Source organism: the organism of the source record quoted next (assembly GCF_019968985.1).
Source record: "MAG: Porospora cf. gigantea B chromosome Unknown PgB_NODE_36_length_59954_cov_119.657, whole genome shotgun sequence".
Taxonomy (NCBI): Eukaryota; Apicomplexa; class Conoidasida; order Eugregarinorida; family Porosporidae; genus Porospora; species Porospora cf. gigantea B.
In genome coordinates this window covers 26,189-42,918 of record NW_027178963.1, presented here as the reverse complement: position 1 = coordinate 42,918, position 16,730 = coordinate 26,189, and the positions used below count along the sequence as shown (strand labels likewise).

Here is a 16,730-nt window from a genome sequence, read left to right as displayed (position 1 = left end):
TTCCATAATCGACAATGATTTAGCGATCACAGTAAGTTGAGAATGTCTAGAAAGTCAGACATGTTCACTTTCTTGTTGCGAACGCAGCCACAGATGGCTTTGCCGGTGTCCACGTCGAATAAGTGAGCGACATACAGCAGGAAGTGGAAGTCGGATAGGCGTGTCCAGTCCGGGCCGCTCACGCTCTTCAGGTAGGTCTGAACGTCGCGCTGGGTAGGCGCTCGCCGCCGATTCATTGGAGGAAAGGAATTGTGCTTGAAAAAGGAGTTCACCGTTTTTGGAGCTGAATCGTTGACTCGAACCAGCAGCCAATCCAGGTCAAAGGAGCCCCCCGCCTCGATAAGCTTGCCAGACTCTAGCACTTTGGGAAATAGCTCATGCGGAGCGCCTTGTTTTATGTTCATCAACTGCATTGAGGATCGGCTCAGGGCTCACGTTAGGATTGGGTTGCACCTTGTCGAACAACCCGTCTCGGTAAAAAGCCATTCCCAAGTCCGACACCATGTACGCATTGGGCACGGGCTCTCCCCCAAGATCCGTGTCAGGGGAGACGGTGACCGTGACGAACGTGGAGTGCTCGTAGCCAGTGTAGTGCAGGGCGGAGGAATGCTCGAGCTGCAGGGACGCTTGACGTAAAACCTCGGTGTTTGTGGCGTGGTGGTTGCCCGGCAGCTGAGTGTAGATGAATCCAATGCACTCAAGGCCGAGGGCCTCAACGCAAGCGGTGACTGTGGGCAGGAAGTCGTCATCAAGCACCGTGCACGTGTCCACCTCTCCCACCTGCTGCGGCTCATAAATAGCCTCCACTACAGCGCGGATGCCTTCAGGGTAGTGTGGGTCTTCACGGTAGTAACCGTAGAGATACCCACACCGCTGTTCGCTCATCTCCAGGTCGAACCTCCAGTGCGTGACGAACTTGTTCATCGCTTCAACGTTCATAAACTCGATATGGTCCACATGGCGATACTTTTGGTGTCGAAGCGTGACTGAGGGCGGTACCTTCGTCAGCTGCCCCCGCTCCAGAAGACGGGGCTTGAAATTCTGGAGCAGGGGCAGATCCCCGATATTGAACATTGAACGATGGAGGTACTCATCGAAGCTGAGAAATGCCGGCCCGCCTGAGGTGGGCCCTCCTGTGGTGGGCCCGCCTGTGGTGGGCCCACCTGTTATGGGCCCGCCTGAGGCGGTGTGGTCGCCTGCTGGAGCAGGGGACGAGGCTTGTGGTTTTTCAGGCGCGAGGTCAGCAGTGGACCTGCAGGCTTTCAATCCTGTAGATACGCCCTGCATCTCTCCGATAGTGCCGTCCACGGATGTCATCTTCAGCACGTCCCCATTTACGAGGTTTACATGGGTGAACCGCAACTTGCACGTATGATCGAATGCGTCGTCTCCTTTCTGAAGGACTACATTCTCTGCCCTCAAGCCGAATTTCGTTGCCACCTGTTCGACCAGCGACACAATGAGGTCGTCTTTCCGCATTTCAAACCGTGCGCGACCAGAGGGAGCTTCAACTCGCACGACCAGTGACCTGCGTGGAGGTTTGCAACGACACTCACATCAGATTCTGAAATGGCGACTTTCACTAGCAAAAACGGTGAACGGAGGCAACGTCACACTCTGACGACAACATGACTTGAGCATGTCGGGAGCTGTTCCAGCAGTAGGCGCCTACTTTCCCTTGTGTCCCGAGCTGCATCCTAGGATAACAGGCGTCCATAGGACCGGGCCGCCGGTTCTGTTCCAGCATGATGCGTCGCTTTTCCAAGAATGAGCGCTGCTGGGGCGTAGTTATACGGTGAAACAGCGAGCCCAATCTTGGCCACAGACGGGAAATGCAATAGGAATTTCTCTCGTTGAGGACCTGTTCTCGACTGTTAATTGAACGGCTAACACCCTACTTTTGTTTGGTTGCCCGCCAAGAAAATCGAACCGCGGACCCAGACTCCTCCCAGAGGGTCCGAACAACGTCAAAGGTCAACGGCTCCACCATCTGCAGACACGAAAACACTATATCCAGCCACTGACCGGAAAAAATAGTGCCTGCTAAGGCGCCTAGGCTGCTTGCAGGAATGACTCCATGGTTGGCGAAGACCATGCACTTCGACGTGGCTCCCCGCCGCAAGACCTCCTTTAGGTCAAAGCATTCCGGGTCATTTCCCGTGTACAACCGCAGCTGCGCTTGCAGCCACATATGACGCTGTAGGGAGTACCTAAGGTTTAGTGAGTCGGGTGGTTGGTCGTTCGAGATGACCAATGACGTCGGTGGAATCTTCACAGCACGGCGGGCGTTGACCAAATAGGCACTGACAGACTGACCGCCGTAGAACGCGCGCACCACTGACCGTATCACCGCAGCCGTAGCAAGGAGCTGACAATCCTGGGTAAGCATCGCGCTATGTACTCACCGTCTCGTAGAAGTCACCGGTAGGTCCGTTATGGGCAATGCTAGACACCAGACATCGCAGGCTGTTGTAAGCCACCACCGGCAACAGCGACGGCCACCAAGCCTTGTCGTACACGTCTAAACGGTCATCTACCAGCAGTGTGTTCTGAGGGTCTGCACCAGGTAGCAGTTGTCGCAGCAGGGGGGTCTTGTCCTGGCTCTTATCGGTGGAGGACCGGCAGATTAATCGCGGTGGCTTGCCGAAAAACCTGTGATCGGGGTCCAATATTGCCACAGCCGTTTCGCCATAATTCTTCTGTCCGTTGGTTACGACGTACAAGTTGCAGCGTTGATACAACTGCTCCAAGAACTCCCGCACAAAAGGACGGAGTTTCACAACGAAGTAGTTGTCTGACCCTCCAGATGTCCTGCTGGCCCGGGTATCGAAGATAACCGCTTCCTTGTTAATCACCGCGTAGTTGTACGGGAACTGTGCGGGGTCCAGCTCATGCGACAGGAATACAAGCTCAAGGTCCGGTTGGCCCTTACTGTCCCAGAACGCAGACAGGTCCAATTGCGACCCTGGGACCAAATCCTTCAAGCGAATAGTGTGCAGCAACGTCTGGTCGAGGTCTAGCACCACGTTTATCTGCGATGGATCCACTAGGTCCGGAGCCATGTCCACCAAGTTGACCAGGAAATCGGAGGGATGCTGGTTCCACTTCTGGCCGCATTTCCGTCGTTTAGCGTGCTGCGCCGGGGCTGCACTCGGCGCTATGTCCACTGTGCTGCGAGCAGGTTCTACAATAGGAAAAGGTCCGTAGCTCCGGGAAGGTTCAACTGGAAGTACTGGTCTGTCGTTCGTTGCAGGGTCAACAGCAGTTACAGGTCTAGAGCTTGTTGCAGGGTCAGCAGCAGGTACTGCTCGAAAGATCGTTGCAGGGACAGAAGCAGGTACAGGTCTAGAGCTTGTTGCAGCGTCAGCAGCAGGTACTGCTCGAAAGATCGTTGCAGGGACAGCAGCAGGTACAGGTCTAGAGCTTGTTGCAGGGTCAGCAGCAGCCACTGCTCTAGAGATCGTTGCAGAGTCAGCAGCAGCTACTGCTCTAGAGATCGTTGCAGGGTCAGCAGCAGGCACATGTCTAGAGCTCGGTTGAGGCTCCACAGTGGGCCACGTGTCAGGCAGCAGCGATCGAAACAGCGGGGGAAAACTGAGGTCAACGGTAATGTATTCAGCGTCGGCCTCCTCGACCTCCGGGCCAACAACAGCGTCCGTGAGCCCCCGCTCGGACGGCGGTCCGGATGATATCTCGCTAAACCACTCTATCTCCAGCTCACGAGGGGCGCCAGGGTCCTCCCCCAGAGGCCCCGAGGCCGCTACGACCTTCAGTGGCGGTCTCATAGAAAATACTTGGATTTAAAACGGCACCACCCAAGCAGCTGGACGTGGATTAATTTAACGCCAATTTTCACCGTTGATGGAGGGGCGAATCTACGTGGACCTCACCTTGAAATCAGCATTAATAATTTTACATAAACTGAAATCAGCATTAATCAGATTTTCGTGCCGATGTTAACGTTAATAACAATCGCAATAGTAGTCGGCGCGGGAGTCATCGTCGGAACGGGAATCGCTACCATTCCGCTGATAGTCCCCTCCTCTCGTGAAGGTATGAACCCAATTTGGTATAAACCTCTTCCAGGTCGACGACTCTATGGTCGAATCCGCCGTCACGGATACTGCGGAAATCAACGGTGTGCCTGCTGCGTGACCAGACGACGAGTACCAACTTCAGCAGAGAAAAACTGGAGCTGCTGTGGCGGCGTGTGCTCGGAGGTGGGAATCGAGTTCAAAGAGTAGGAGGTAACCTTTCGAGATTGCGTCAATGTATAAAAGTATCATGAGTTGCAACATTCGTCATGGAGGTCACAAGCGCAGATCTTCTCTGCCAAAGCGAATCGTCTAACAGCTGTGGACCATCCATCATCGTCCACATGTCGGGTCACGCAACGGGCAGCGGCTTTCGTCAGGGACATCCCGTTCCCCATTGAGACGCCCATGTGCACCCCTTTCAACAAGGGCGCGTCGTTTTCACCGTCCCCAAGAGCAACCGCAGTGTCGGATGAGAGGCCCAGGGAGTCTAGCAGCGAACGGAGGGCCACGCCTTTGTCGATTGAATTAGGAGTGATGTCTATGATATCTGGCACGGACTGTCGAAACTGGCAGCAGGTCGCCAGCGCGGTGCCGGTCTCGTCCTCCAGCACCAGAACCTCCTGTTTGATCGTAGCCCACTGTACGTCTAGTTTAGGGGACATCAATGTGGCTCTGGTGGGTAGCATATCGTGCATCTCCATGAAGGCGCAGACGTCGTCGACCACCTCAGGAGTAGGCTCCATGTACTTAGAGCAAAACTTTGTTCCCATGTCGCTTGCGCCAGCCGCAAGAAATATTCTATCGCCAGAGTACACCATCAGCTGGTTCGCCGTACGCGTAGCGTAGCCTTGCAGGGCGCGAATTGCCTCCATTGGCAGATGGGTGTGGCTTACCACCTTGCCAGAAGCGTCGTAGGCCTGCATGATCGCACGCCCAGCCACCATACCAACTGACCGTGATGGTAGATCCCCGGATAAACCGGCATGACTTCCCCACCAGTCACCAGCTGAAAAGATTTCGGCCCTCGGCCCGTGCATGGAATCACAGGGATATTCCGGCGGCGAAGGATTGCGAGGGTCTCCTGCGTGGCTGCCGGGATTTTGAGGTGGGTGTCGAGGAGTGTGCCATCCACGTCAGTAACGACGACGGAGGAAACGCAAGGAGCAATTTGGCAGGCAGTAAGCATAATGACACAATTCGACAACGAATGGGTGCGTCGTATGTGGGGTTGATTTCATGTGCTGTGCACCAAGTTGACGCATGAAATATCAAATATGCGATTGCGATCAACGCCACAAAAATCGAGCGACTTTCTCATAAGCTCTGGCCTGACACTACCAGTCTTCACTGGACAGCTGGACCGAAGAACAGGAATCGTCTCGCCTGCGGTTAAACCCCGGCGCGTGCCCACACGTGGCCTGCTGGGCCGTTTGAGGCCGCTACCACTTAAGAAAGTTCCGAGAATCCCCTCGGCAGTACAGTGTATCGAGCATACGTTTGCTCGGATGCAGCCGCTAATTAAGCCAGGGATGGTTGAGCAAACGGCCCACCAGATAGCGAAGTTCAACCGGTCGGTCTTCTCGGACCTGTTATGGAAGGAGGGTGACCTCTTCGGCAACAACATGCGCATGGTAACGGTAGTTAGGGCTCTAACGAGGTTGTTGTCTCAGATACCCAAAGATGCACGCCAAACCGAGACCAAGAATCCCGTCAGTGACAGCCAACTAGAACACTTATCTCAGCTCAAGCTAGACACCGAGGTGGCAACAGAACTGGCTGGGTCTGCGCGAAAGATAAATGCTGACGTTGTACAAAAGGTCATTTCAGCCGTCGAGGCTGTGAATGGGCTGGGTTCCACCCCCGAGGTCATCATAAGCGGGCTGATGTTCGCTCTCAGTTCGTTGAAGTACGAGGACCTCGAAGAGATGGGCGAAGCATGGCCCTCAGTTCAAGCTGCTATCGCGGACGCTCTGTTAAAGGGCTTCCTCGATTCCGCACCAGAGTATCTGAAGACTGCCGTGCCAAAAGAGGTCAGTTTGCAGCATCTGGAGACCATCTCCAACCTTCCCGCTATCATTCGTGCCGAAGGTGGTGACTCGTTGTTGGAATCGTCCGCGAGAGACCTGGCCGACAAATTGTGGATGATTCCCGTTACGATTCCAGATACAACTCTGATCGCACGGTCTGCCGATGTGCAGGCTGGCCATCTCACCGCGCTCACCTCCGCAATATGGATGATGCCAAAGGATACAACCCGCTACCTTGTAGGGATCATCAAGAATATTGTCTCTCAGTCCAGTGCCACAGTCAACGGCGAGGGTGAGGGCGCAAGATTGCTTCGACGACTGCTGATTCTTGTTGATATGAGCCCAACTTGCAGGTACGAGTTGGGACGTCAAGCACTGATTGACTTAATCTACATGACAGTGCAACCAGAGATGAATGCTGAATTCGTGGAGGAGCTTGCGAAGCTGCCTTGCGAGATACTGCTGACTGATGCTGATATCCGGACGTTCGATCGACGACTTGTCAGGCCGCCCCACGTGTCGAAGTGGACTGCACCACCTGCTGCGCTTTGGGACTCTGACGATCAAGAGTGTTCTGTTTGTCTGGAGACGATTCATGGATCGGACATTGCCCGACTGCGAGCGTACGCTGCTCCCCAGCGAATATCGCGCCGTCCGAAGTTAGAGCCCATGCGAGAGGCAAACGTCGACATCAACCATTGCGGACACTACTTCCACAGTGAGTGAATCTGAAGCTCTCGCGTAATTATTGTTGCAGCGGCTTGTTTGGTCAGAATTGGAGGTGTCGACAGTATCGTCGACTATGATGACGACGATGACGACGGCGAGCTGGAACTCACCTTGCCGCCCATTTTGTGCCCGCTATGCCGCATTCCTTGGACTGGGTGCACTAGGATGATTCACCGATTCCGCAAGTAGAGAGATTCGAGAAATAGTTTCGACACATTCATGACTGCGTCAAATTCACCTCCTGTTGAACTCTGCTTGGGTTCTCGGCTTGCAACTGCACCTATCATCTACGGGGACTGCCGCAAGAGAAGAGTCAATGTGTCGGCCGCAGCCACTCCAGGTCGGCTTTCCGCAGGTGGAGCAAGTTATACGAAAGCACATCAGATAAATTACAATTTCGTACGTGGATTTCGACAATGCCTCAAAAACAGCGCCAAACGGACCACACTCGTGCTGCAGACAGGCGCGTGAGGAAATGCGCAATCCCTTGGTGCACACTTGCGCAGAGACCGATCGACGCTGAAGCCTGCAAGAACACGTCACTAAGAAAATCGCGAATTTAATGGACCCGCTTGAACAATTCAGCGAAAGCTCCCGGCTGCTGTCCATCTGGGTCCATCGGTAAGCACCACCACGTTCATACACCGATTCGATTCTACTTTCAGAGTTTCGATGTCCAGTCATCATCACACTCTGCTACAGCTTGCTGTCTCTAATGGCTGCCCTTGATCAAAAGGCGCAGATCAAGCAGCACCGGTTACAGACGCTGCAGGACGCTGTATTCACCGAGGGCGGCGCTCTCGATCCAGTGGTGGAAGCCGAGATCCAGGGGCTGGAGGTGGAGATCCAGTCTTTGATAACGGAGAAGATTCTCACCAACTCCCACTGCCAGCACGTCATTGCGAGCATGTCTAGGGACTTGGTGCCGCTGCACAGACAGCTCGACGCCGCTTCCCCCAAGGGCAGCATGAGTCCTGAGACGCTGTCGGAGGTGTCGAGCGCACAGAGGCCCCTGGACGAAGAAAATACATTTCACTAACCACTCAATCGACACTACCACAACCGGAAATACCCACGAGAGGCGTACCACGAAGCATCTCGTTCCAAACCAGACGAGCTGTCCCTGTCAGGTCGCTCGGAGTTCGGGACGCACTCGAAACCTGGTGATCGGAGCGAGTCGCTGGCGCTGCTCTGACGTCGGCTTGCGTGAGGGGCAATGGTTGGCTGCTCGCACTCCATGGATGTGTCGATCCCTCGATCAGTCGTGTCGGAGAAGCTGCTCAGAAAAGATCCGCTCGAGACAACGAGACCTACGTCCACATCGACCTCGTTTGGTGAGTCTGAGAACGTTGCAGGGGATTGAGCTGGGCTTACGGTGACAGTGAACTTAATCGAATTCTCCGTCTCGCTCAATTGGACCACGCAGTCTGAGGTGGAGGGAGATGTGGCTGGCGGGCTCGGAACCATGCACGGCGGGCGACGACGCACACAGAGCACCACCGCAATCAGGACCAGCAACACAAGTGGCACGCACACCAGCGTCGCCCACATCCACATTGCGCTGCTGCCTGTAGCCCGGCACGCAGACTCCGCGCAGCCCAGGTCGGTGGTATCATCTGCGGGTAGGCGCTGGAACCTCTCAGTCAGCGAGGCGGTTGCTTTGAATGGGTTAGTTTCTGCACGACGCGAGCCACCGTACCGGATCCAGGTGGCCGCCTGGCCCCAGGTGGAGTTGTTGGATGCGAGCGAGTCCACGAAGGAATGATATAGCTCCTGTACTCGCGCTAGCGCTATGGTGTCCCCCCTGCCGTCAAAATCCAGTTTGTGCATGACAACATTGTATGCTGGCAGAAGCAAATCCCAGCGGTTCTGAATCACAGTTAGACTTTGCTTTGGAAGCAGCAGCGACTTCGGGTAGAAGGCGCCTAGGCTGACGATCTGGCTGGGAACGACGTCCCCGTCGAGATAGAACTCCAATTGGAAGTTGTTCAGGTCAATACTATGGGTGTCGAAATTAGTTACCTCCACCGCGCGACGCGAAGGAACACTGCCATGGACATATTGGGTTATCAACACCAGCCCATCAGTGTCTACCGCCTGTCGACAGTCATTCCGCAGACATCCCAGCCCGAAGACGTCATCCGCCTCGAAGATGAACCAGGCATCATCCCTTATGAACTCATCATCCAAATCAAGATCGCCGTAGCAGCGGCTTGGTCGGCGGCGAAGTGTGACATCCAGACCCCAGCTTCCCCCCAACCTTGACCCCAAGCTGTCAATAAGACGGTCTTGTTTGTAGAGGCCAATGGAGTCGCCCTCCCCATCAAACCACAAATTGGTTCTCCGCACTGTACCCGCAGGCCAACGCGCTGTGTAGTCCTGGTGAACTAGTGTCACGCTGTCTCCTCCTCGCAGATTAATCCCATCAAGGGGCAGCGGGTGGCTCTCGCCATTCTCCGTCTCTACCACAACAGAATAGCCGTTTAGTGTTACGCGCTCAGTCGTGAAGTTCGTGATCTCCAGGGCCCTGGAACTGCGGCGAGTGCCTTCAACGTACTCGCTGAAGAGGACGCCGCAAAATTGCGGTCGCCCAGGCGAGCTGAAGGCTTGAGTGGCGGTCTCGTCGTCGGTGCGAGAGGTTTGAGTGGCGGTCTCGGAGTCTTGAGTGGTGGTCTCATCGTTGGTGTGAGAGTCCGTATTAGCGTCCGCGCTCGAGACTTCAACAGCCTTCCTGACGTAAGAGACCCTTTGATGGCGCAGATTGTCAAATTGAATGGTTTCCCTCCCATCGGTCTTCCCTACGACATGCGAACTCAGCATGCGGGAATTTAGTCAATTGACATCGGTCTGATGTCATCGTTGGTAACCTGTGCAAAACATCCAATTTCATAAAACCACACAGATTCGATGCCGGCTCACCTCTCAGCCGAGGAGCTGAACCTCATCATCTACCACTACATGCTTGAGAACGGGTACGAGCACTCGGCTTACGTATGGGGGTCGGAGACAGGAGTGGATGCCGTGATTAAAAAAATTCAGGCAGAAACGGAAACAGGCGGCACTCGGACACTCAGAGGATCAGGTCAGGGGTTGGTCTCTATCATGCCCGCCGGCGTCATGGTAGAGATGATGCGCATGGCACTGCTATACGCGCACGTTCAGTACCACACAGATGTAGGTTTGAGGTGGAAGGACTCAGCTGTCGCACGGGTGGGAGATACCCTGCTCGAAGCCCTTCTCTCTTCTGCGACTCCACAAGTGCAGCACCTCCGACGCAGAAGACGAGCGAGATACGTCGCAGGCCACGCCGGTGAGTACAGCGCAAATCACACCCTGCTCATCTCTTCCAGCCGCGAACAGGCACTGACCAACCGGGTACCCCCGTCAGACGAACAGGCAGCGCCAAGCGCGGTCGCGGGCGAACCCGAAGGAAGACGGAAGAGCTCTGAGGTTTATGGTCATGGATTCTCGTGCCTACAGAAATGCGTCTGGAGTTTCGATTGGGAATTCTCAATCGCCGATTTTAATAACCCTCCATGGACGGAAAGGTGCAGGTATTCGTACTCTTTCGTGTGAGGGACTGGGAGTGGAGGGATTCAGCTGTCATGCGTGACTGCCTGGGGCGAAACAGTTAGGGTTGTCGGGTCCTGCTCATCCCTCGGCGGTTGGTCACCCCACCTGGCAATCCCCCTGAGAACTACAGAAGACTCATACCCTGTTTGGACAAGCGAGCCAGTATTGATCACGGCTTTGCCTGGCGAAATCATCGAGTACAAGTACATAAAGGGACCGGAGGTTGTGTGGGAAAGGCTGCAGGCGGACCGGTCTCTGGTCTGCCCGCTGTTACCTGTGACTATGCCCTTCACGCCTTACTTCATGGTCTCCGGAGATGAGTGGGGCGTGAGCTCTGGCAAGCCCACGTCATTAATGGCAACGGCGCGGACGCCGCCCACCTTGAAAGTCGAGGAGAGCGATGAGGTGAGCACTGAGACCCGCGTTGGAAAACGTTTTGCCAGAGTCGACGTCGACGCCCAGACGCCAAACGCAGCGCGGTTGAAGACCCGGACGTCACTACCACAAGCCTCCAGTCCTCGAGCGCGCTGCTCCGCTCTGAAAGCGCGACCTCCCGCGACTCCGATCTAACGTAAGACAACTACTGTCGCCAATCGAGGATAGAATTTTTAATGCGTGGTCTCTAGGGAGGTCTGAAGTTTTGATTGCATTCATATCGTTTTCATTAATGGGAGCTGCCAGTTTCCTCCGCAACGAAGTCATCCAGGTCTGCGAGAGGTACCTGCGTTCTCTTCGGTCGGTAAATGAAGTACACCGCGGCCGCAGCGATAACCGCAACCGCCAGTCCCAGGAATATCCACAGAATACTCCACCACGACCAGCCTTCATCCTCCTGCTCCGCAGATTCCGGCTCCGACCCTTTCGCTTTTTTGTCGAGGTTTGACAGCTCCGAGTTCACCTTTTTCATCTCCTTGGTCGTGTCTCGATCGAGATTGAGAAGCTGGCTCTCGTCGTCGACACTACCACTGAGGCCGCTGAGGCCCTTGGAGGCTTCAGATATAGCCTCCCCGCCACTGCCTATCAGTTCTGCCACACTTTTACTGCCTTTCTCTGCCTTCTTGACCGCCTCTTCCATCTCATCAGCTGTTTTTATCGCTCCGTCAACATTCTCCGCCTCGATCAGGCGGGCAATGTTCTTACCATTGGTCTCCGGCGTAGCTTTTTCGTTGAGCGCGCCACTGTTACCACTTATGTTGACAGCCAGGGTCAGACTGAGTAGAGTGAAACTTGCACGACGCATGGCGAAATATTGCATGCACCATCAAGTATCGGAGTTACAGCTCGCATTCACATTCGTCTCCGTAGGGGCTACGGTCTCGTCTCTTTCTCTCCATCTTAGCCGACTGCGGGGCCAACGTCTCCATAGCCGTCAACGGCGGTCCGTCGAGGGACTCCTGCGGACTGCCCTCCGCCTCGCGGCGGCTGTGCATAGTCTGGAGGTCGGGGTCCTCCAAGAACTCTGCGTCTTTGGCCGAGTCGTCTCCGGCGGCCTCTGTGTTGGAGGAAAGGACATAAGGGCTGGAGTTGATCGCCGATGTCCAAAAACACAGCATGAAGGCCCACTCGTCACGTCGCAGATCCTCTGGTCCTGGTTTCTTGGGCAGTCGGGGAGGTTTGTGGAGGTCTAACGGCGCCGACAGAGCAATACGCAGCCGCGCCTCCTCTGTCATCTCAAGCAGTCCCGCCCTGAAGAAGCCAATCTCCACCTTTCCGGTCTCCTCGACCACAGATCCCGCGCCGTGCATATTTCCGAACATCCAGTCACCCCGATATCGCCAGCCCTGATGACTGAAAAACTCGCCCTGACCATGACACATGCCATAGAAAAACTGTCCATCAAAGACGTCAGCAGTGGTGAGCATCTTAGCAGTTCCTTTCCCGTGGGGGAGAATGACTGGCAACTCGGATGCGGGCTGGCCCGTGCAGTTGCGTACCACCTGTAACAGCGAGCTCTGGCTGGTAGGGTCAGTCAGGCGCAAGGCTTTCCAGGTATCAACACTCACGTCGGAGCCTCTGTGGAAGACACGGATTTCACCGCAGTAGGTGTCGCCATTGGGGTACTTTAGAGACCACTGCGAGTGCGAAGCATCAGGCACGTCAACCGTCCAGACCCCCTCGATATCCAGGTAGCCATCGCCATCTGGTACACGCATGTGGCCGTCTCCATTCCGCCGCCCCCGCCCCCACTGGCCCTCGAAACTGGATCCATCGGGAAACAGCATGACTCCGTATCCATGGAAGCGATGGCAGTCGAAATCCCCATCGTACCGTCGACCGTCGACGAATGTCCGGGACCCGCGCCCCTGCATCTTGCCGTTGCTCCACTCGCCCTTCAGCACCTCTCCGGACTGCCTGGTCAGAGTTCCATTGCCATGGAAGCATCCGCCAAAGAACTCGCCCACGTACTGGTTTCCGAAGGAATCTTTGTGTGTCCCTTGGCCGTGGAAACGATTCGCGGCGAAGGAGCCCCAGTATCGCTCGTGGTTGTTGTAGAGGTGCCCCTGGCCGCTCTTCTGGTCGTGAACCCAGTCGCCAGTGTACATGTATCCCGTTGACACGTCGAACAGCACGCCTTTGCCGTGTCTTTCGTCGTTGCACCAATCCCCTTCGTACTTGATCCCTGTGAGTGCAGTGTAACAGCCCTTGCCCTGTCGGAGACTGTTGGAAAATGAGCCTTCATAGAGGTCTCCGTTTATGTAGGTGTACCGAGCAGCGCCCATTCGCGGGGGACGCACGAACACAGGAAACGGGTCCAACGTTTGGGAGTCCAGCCACCGGGAGAAGTTGTCTGTCTGGGTCCATGCCCGGACGAACTGAGGATTAAAATCTTGCAAGAGGTTCCATTTTCCCGAATCCAAAAGACTTGGTATCGACTTTGATGGACCCAGCTTAAAGGCACACATTCTAAGGAATACCTCAAGGAAAAAATGATACACTCGGGTCTCCTCGCCCTCTTCCAGCATCTGACAGCCGTTCTCATCGTCTATCGAATCGTCCATCAGCAAGTTCGACGTGCAGAACCCCCTCACTACACGTGGGAGGAGGCTTTCCACACAACGTCCTGTCTTGGGACTACTCTTCTCCGATGGCCGCCGCATCAGCTTTAGCCGCTTAGACAGTCGCAGCTCGTACTCTGACGCCTGCAGTGCTGCTTGGGACGTCTTTCCAACCGTAATGGTGCTGTCAACAAGATTAATCGTGAGGTCTGGCTCTAGGGAAGTCATGGTGAGGAAGACGCGGTTCGTACAACCTACCAGCCAGCCCTTACGCGTAGCGAAGTCCTCGTGGTGCTGCAGCCCGACGTAAGGAAAGACAGGATAGTCTGGCCCCACGATGCTCAGTGGCAGTCCAAGAAGTTTCATGTGTGCCTCGTCTTCCGGTTTTAGTCCGAAATTGCCAAGCCCTGGCAGCAGATTGAGCAGCGCAAGAACCGCCTCGGAGACCTCGGAAGGCGAGTCTGAGTATACGAGAACTCGTAGCTGCAACATGAGAGCTTTCTGAACAGTAAAAAAGGACTCTGCAAAATATCGTAAGATGACGAATCACGTATCAAATTACAGAGAACCAGAGAATACAGTAAAAGTCCTCACTGATTTTAAACTTTGCTGTGAGAGCGTTGAGTGGTATCTCTTGGAAATAGCCACCGCAGAGGGCAATGCTCGCATAAAGACTGGACACAGCGCTCAGGCATTGAAACTGACTCCCAACAAAGGCGTCAGCAGCCCTCTCAACCTCTGAGATGAGCGTGGACCAACAGGGGAGCGGACTGACAGCGCAAACCGCCTTCAAGGCAAAGGGTCGCTGGCTGTCACAGGTCTGAAGGTGCAGGCGTCTGCAGCTCGAGACTCCGAAGAAAATTCGGCCTCGCGGTGTGGGAAGTGCCAGCGCCACTCTCTGGTTCTCGGCGTTATGCGCGACGTCAGGCAACGCCAGGAATGGTATTGCGTGTGCCACGCTACCTATGTCAGAATACCAGTCCTCAGGCGGTGGCTCCGCGGGCAAGGTTGCACGCTCCACATAAACCAATGGCTCGCGTTTCGCACTTACGACGCTCCTTTCCAAGTGGGAAGGGAATACGTGTTCGATCACAGGGCCATGTGTATGGTCGAAATCCACCACCAGCACAACTGCCTGCAATGCAGGGCCTTTCCAGTTCTGCTCCTCCTCAACGGAGCTGAGTCGGCGGCTCCTGCCCTGCAACGCTGAGGTAGTGGTCAGGCTTGCCGCCCCAGAAACCGCTCGCTTGAAGGGGCTGCTCTCCCTATCGGGTTGAGGGTCCGCAGCGCTGGAAGACCAGGACTTCATCAGCGAGTGCTTCAAACTCCTCATAATATTCCGTCAATTACAGTCACCTTTCGCGAACAGAAATCCTCAAAAAAACCTCTGACCCCACTCTGCAATGCTGCCTTCATCTAAATAACATATTCTCACACTTCACCAAAATGTCCAGTACTCAGACCCTAGAAAACATGAGTACGTTGCGAAGACTAGTGACTCAGCCCCCTTCCTGTGATGTTGTCCATCATAGCGCGAACGTTGTCCCTTTGCATCTTCAATTTGGACAGCTTCTTGAACAATTCGAAAAAGGTGCGATGTCGTCTGAAAAGGTTGTGGGCCCTCTACACGTTTTGTGGGCCTTGATAAATAGATAGAGGGCATATCAACATGCGTAGAAATAAATAATGGCATCCTTACTTGCACCTAGCGAACAGAGGGGCCTCCATCACTTCCTCCACTGATGGTCGGTCGTTCGGGTTCCGTGCCAACATTTTGGCAATCAGCGACGACAAGGCCTGCGATACTGGGGGAGAGGTTAAGTGGGGCCAGACGTCGGCCTGATCATCAGCAAGCAGATACATGGCCTGCTCGTCCGAGAGTTCTCCGAATGGCATTTCTCCGGTGGCCAGTTCGAGCAAAAACATACCCAGTGACCACACGTCGGCCTTTTCAGTTACGGGTGGCAGGTTCTCAGACGACCGCGTCATGTTGCTGAGAGCGACTTCAGGCGCCATCCAACGAGGGGTTCCAACGGTTTCGACGTGAACAGAGCTGCCCTTCAGACACCTTCGGGAACAGCCGAAGTCCACTAAGCATGCCCGTCCGTCAAAAGCCACGAGCACGTTGGCAGACTTTACGTCCAAGTGAACCACTGCGTGTGTCGGTGACGCCTGGACATGAAGGTACAGAAGTGCACTGAGTACAGACTTGCCCATTGATAGCACCTCGTCCTCAGGCAGTGCACCAAACTCGACGTAGAGCCTACGTGTTGAGCCGGGCAGGAAGTCCATCACGAACACCACCCAACTCGGGTCCAGAATGAACACGCCTTGGGTACGGCTGAGGTTACAGTGCTTGACGGAGGTACATATGTCTGCCTCTCTTTCCAGCGCCTCGAGATGGGCAAGAGATTGCTGGAACAGCGTTAGCGCGCACGCAGATACAGGCCCACCACGGCTGACCCCTGAACTATTTTGACGGCCACCTTGGTCTCTTCGCTCTGGTCCTCCTGTGGCAGCGCAGCCATGACCAGCCCGTTCCCTCCAAAGTTGATAATCCCCTCGAGCAGCAATGGCCGTAGACCCGGTAAGTGCAGCTGAGTGTTGCATCGCGGAGCGGCTCACCACACTGTTCTTGGGGAAAGCTTGGGCGATTCGTCTAACGTGCTGCCGGATGGTATCCGGAAGTGGCCAGTGCACGCTGCTCCTCCCATCGATACGAGAAAGGGCCATGGTCGAGCTGCCTCGATTCCCTATCGGTTTAACGCCTTGATGCGGTTGCCAGTTGGCATTCTCCGCCTCGACTCCTGCAGTTTCCGCAGAAGATGTGAGCAAGAGCAGGTTAGAGAAATTTGACAAGGCCTCCTCGTTGACTGGCAGCTTCAAATAAACATGAGCCGGCCCCTCAACAGGAATGGGCTGCGATTGCGGGATGCTGGACATGTTTCATATTGATTTGCAAAGGGGACCTACGACGAGTCCTCCGCGCGAATATCCTCCCAGGCCGAGAGCATCGACGAGGCGTCGGCAAGACCCTTCATCCTTCTGAAGGGCCAAGACTCGAACTCCGAGTTGGACGTGTCAACTGTCAGTGGTCTGGACGTTACAGTCAGGCTTGAGGTCTCTGCAGACCTGTGGTCAGGTGTGATTAGCAGTCTGGGCCTGTGTGCGAACAATTCCGGAACCTGCCTGTTGTTTCCCTGGAGATTAGATAGGTACGTCATTCAGAGAATTGGCTGATTATTTAGACCTTGGCGACGTGTTTCTTTTGATATTGTTATCTTTTTCGTTATTCTTTTTATTGGCGTGGAAGATGTTGTGGAAGCTACAACCCGTCCATTGGTCAGGTTACCACAGAAAAGAAAGAT

The 16,730-nt window shown here is 54.9% G+C and overlaps 9 protein-coding genes across 19 annotated transcripts; 3 read left to right on the top strand and 6 right to left on the bottom strand.

Annotated features, from left to right (window-relative positions):
- Nucleotides 1-26: 26 nt before the first annotated feature.
- KVP17_003646 (uncharacterized protein) lies at nucleotides 27-3,785 on the bottom strand (the record flags this gene model as incomplete). 5 transcript variants are annotated; one of them, XM_068521192.1, is made up of 6 exons in its annotated part: nucleotides 27-407; nucleotides 436-1,133; nucleotides 1,164-1,528; nucleotides 1,617-1,871; nucleotides 1,899-2,377; nucleotides 2,406-3,785. In XM_068521192.1, 6 exons carry the CDS (start codon nucleotides 3,783-3,785, stop codon nucleotides 27-29), a joined length of 3,558 nt encoding a protein of 1,185 aa, XP_068374912.1. The 5 variants fall into 5 exon arrangements, with proteins under 5 accessions (XP_068374912.1, XP_068374914.1, XP_068374913.1 ...); XM_068521194.1 differs by lacking the exons at nucleotides 436-1,133; nucleotides 1,164-1,528; nucleotides 1,617-1,871; nucleotides 1,899-2,377; nucleotides 2,406-3,785 and having other exon boundaries at nucleotides 27-236; XM_068521193.1 differs by lacking the exons at nucleotides 1,617-1,871; nucleotides 1,899-2,377; nucleotides 2,406-3,785 and having other exon boundaries at nucleotides 376-1,479.
- Nucleotides 3,786-4,282: 497 nt separating this feature from the next.
- Nucleotides 4,283-5,223, bottom strand: KVP17_003659 (uncharacterized protein; the record flags this gene model as incomplete). 2 transcript variants are annotated; one of them, XM_068521220.1, is made up of 2 exons in its annotated part: nucleotides 4,283-4,954; nucleotides 4,984-5,223. In XM_068521220.1, 2 exons carry the CDS (start codon nucleotides 5,221-5,223, stop codon nucleotides 4,283-4,285), a joined length of 912 nt encoding a protein of 303 aa, XP_068374939.1. The 2 variants fall into 2 exon arrangements, with proteins under 2 accessions (XP_068374939.1, XP_068374940.1); XM_068521221.1 differs by lacking the exon at nucleotides 4,984-5,223 and having other exon boundaries at nucleotides 4,283-4,981.
- A 319-nt stretch (nucleotides 5,224-5,542) lies between these two features.
- KVP17_003648 (uncharacterized protein) lies at nucleotides 5,543-6,982 on the top strand (the record flags this gene model as incomplete). 2 transcript variants are annotated; one of them, XM_068521198.1, is made up of 2 exons in its annotated part: nucleotides 5,567-6,782; nucleotides 6,822-6,982. In XM_068521198.1, the coding sequence occupies 2 exons, from the start codon at nucleotides 5,567-5,569 to the stop codon at nucleotides 6,980-6,982; spliced, it is 1,377 nt and encodes a 458-aa protein (XP_068374918.1). The 2 variants fall into 2 exon arrangements, with proteins under 2 accessions (XP_068374919.1, XP_068374918.1); XM_068521199.1 differs by lacking the exon at nucleotides 6,822-6,982 and having other exon boundaries at nucleotides 5,543-6,790.
- A 526-nt stretch (nucleotides 6,983-7,508) lies between these two features.
- Nucleotides 7,509-7,832, top strand: KVP17_003674 (uncharacterized protein; the record flags this gene model as incomplete). The annotated part of the gene is made up of 1 exon (XM_068521245.1): nucleotides 7,509-7,832. The coding sequence occupies one exon, from the start codon at nucleotides 7,509-7,511 to the stop codon at nucleotides 7,830-7,832; it is 324 nt and encodes a 107-aa protein (XP_068374962.1).
- Nucleotides 7,833-7,846: 14 nt separating this feature from the next.
- Nucleotides 7,847-9,613, bottom strand: KVP17_003669 (uncharacterized protein; the record flags this gene model as incomplete). The annotated part of the gene is made up of 1 exon (XM_068521236.1): nucleotides 7,847-9,613. One exon carries the CDS (start codon nucleotides 9,611-9,613, stop codon nucleotides 7,847-7,849), a length of 1,767 nt encoding a protein of 588 aa, XP_068374954.1.
- Nucleotides 9,614-9,700: 87 nt separating this feature from the next.
- On the top strand, nucleotides 9,701-10,936 carry KVP17_003673 (uncharacterized protein; the record flags this gene model as incomplete). Of its 3 annotated transcripts, XM_068521242.1 has the most annotated exons (2): nucleotides 9,701-10,363; nucleotides 10,394-10,936. In XM_068521242.1, the coding sequence occupies 2 exons, from the start codon at nucleotides 9,701-9,703 to the stop codon at nucleotides 10,934-10,936; spliced, it is 1,206 nt and encodes a 401-aa protein (XP_068374959.1). The 3 variants fall into 3 exon arrangements, with proteins under 3 accessions (XP_068374959.1, XP_068374960.1, XP_068374961.1); XM_068521243.1 differs by lacking the exon at nucleotides 10,394-10,936 and having other exon boundaries at nucleotides 9,701-10,369; XM_068521244.1 differs by lacking the exon at nucleotides 9,701-10,363 and having other exon boundaries at nucleotides 10,649-10,936.
- Nucleotides 10,937-11,030: 94 nt separating this feature from the next.
- On the bottom strand, nucleotides 11,031-11,606 carry KVP17_003679 (uncharacterized protein; the record flags this gene model as incomplete). Its single annotated transcript, XM_068521251.1, has 1 exon — nucleotides 11,031-11,606. One exon carries the CDS (start codon nucleotides 11,604-11,606, stop codon nucleotides 11,031-11,033), a length of 576 nt encoding a protein of 191 aa, XP_068374968.1.
- Nucleotides 11,607-11,640: 34 nt separating this feature from the next.
- Nucleotides 11,641-14,695, bottom strand: KVP17_003657 (uncharacterized protein; the record flags this gene model as incomplete). 3 transcript variants are annotated; one of them, XM_068521216.1, is made up of 2 exons in its annotated part: nucleotides 11,641-13,883; nucleotides 13,957-14,695. In XM_068521216.1, 2 exons carry the CDS (start codon nucleotides 14,693-14,695, stop codon nucleotides 11,641-11,643), a joined length of 2,982 nt encoding a protein of 993 aa, XP_068374935.1. The 3 variants fall into 3 exon arrangements, with proteins under 3 accessions (XP_068374935.1, XP_068374936.1, XP_068374934.1); XM_068521217.1 differs by lacking the exon at nucleotides 13,957-14,695 and having other exon boundaries at nucleotides 11,641-13,854; XM_068521215.1 differs by lacking the exon at nucleotides 11,641-13,883 and having other exon boundaries at nucleotides 13,916-14,671.
- Nucleotides 14,696-15,057: 362 nt separating this feature from the next.
- KVP17_003649 (uncharacterized protein) lies at nucleotides 15,058-16,305 on the bottom strand (the record flags this gene model as incomplete). Its single annotated transcript, XM_068521200.1, has 1 exon — nucleotides 15,058-16,305. The coding sequence occupies one exon, from the start codon at nucleotides 16,303-16,305 to the stop codon at nucleotides 15,058-15,060; it is 1,248 nt and encodes a 415-aa protein (XP_068374920.1).
- Nucleotides 16,306-16,730: the final 425 nt, after the last annotated feature.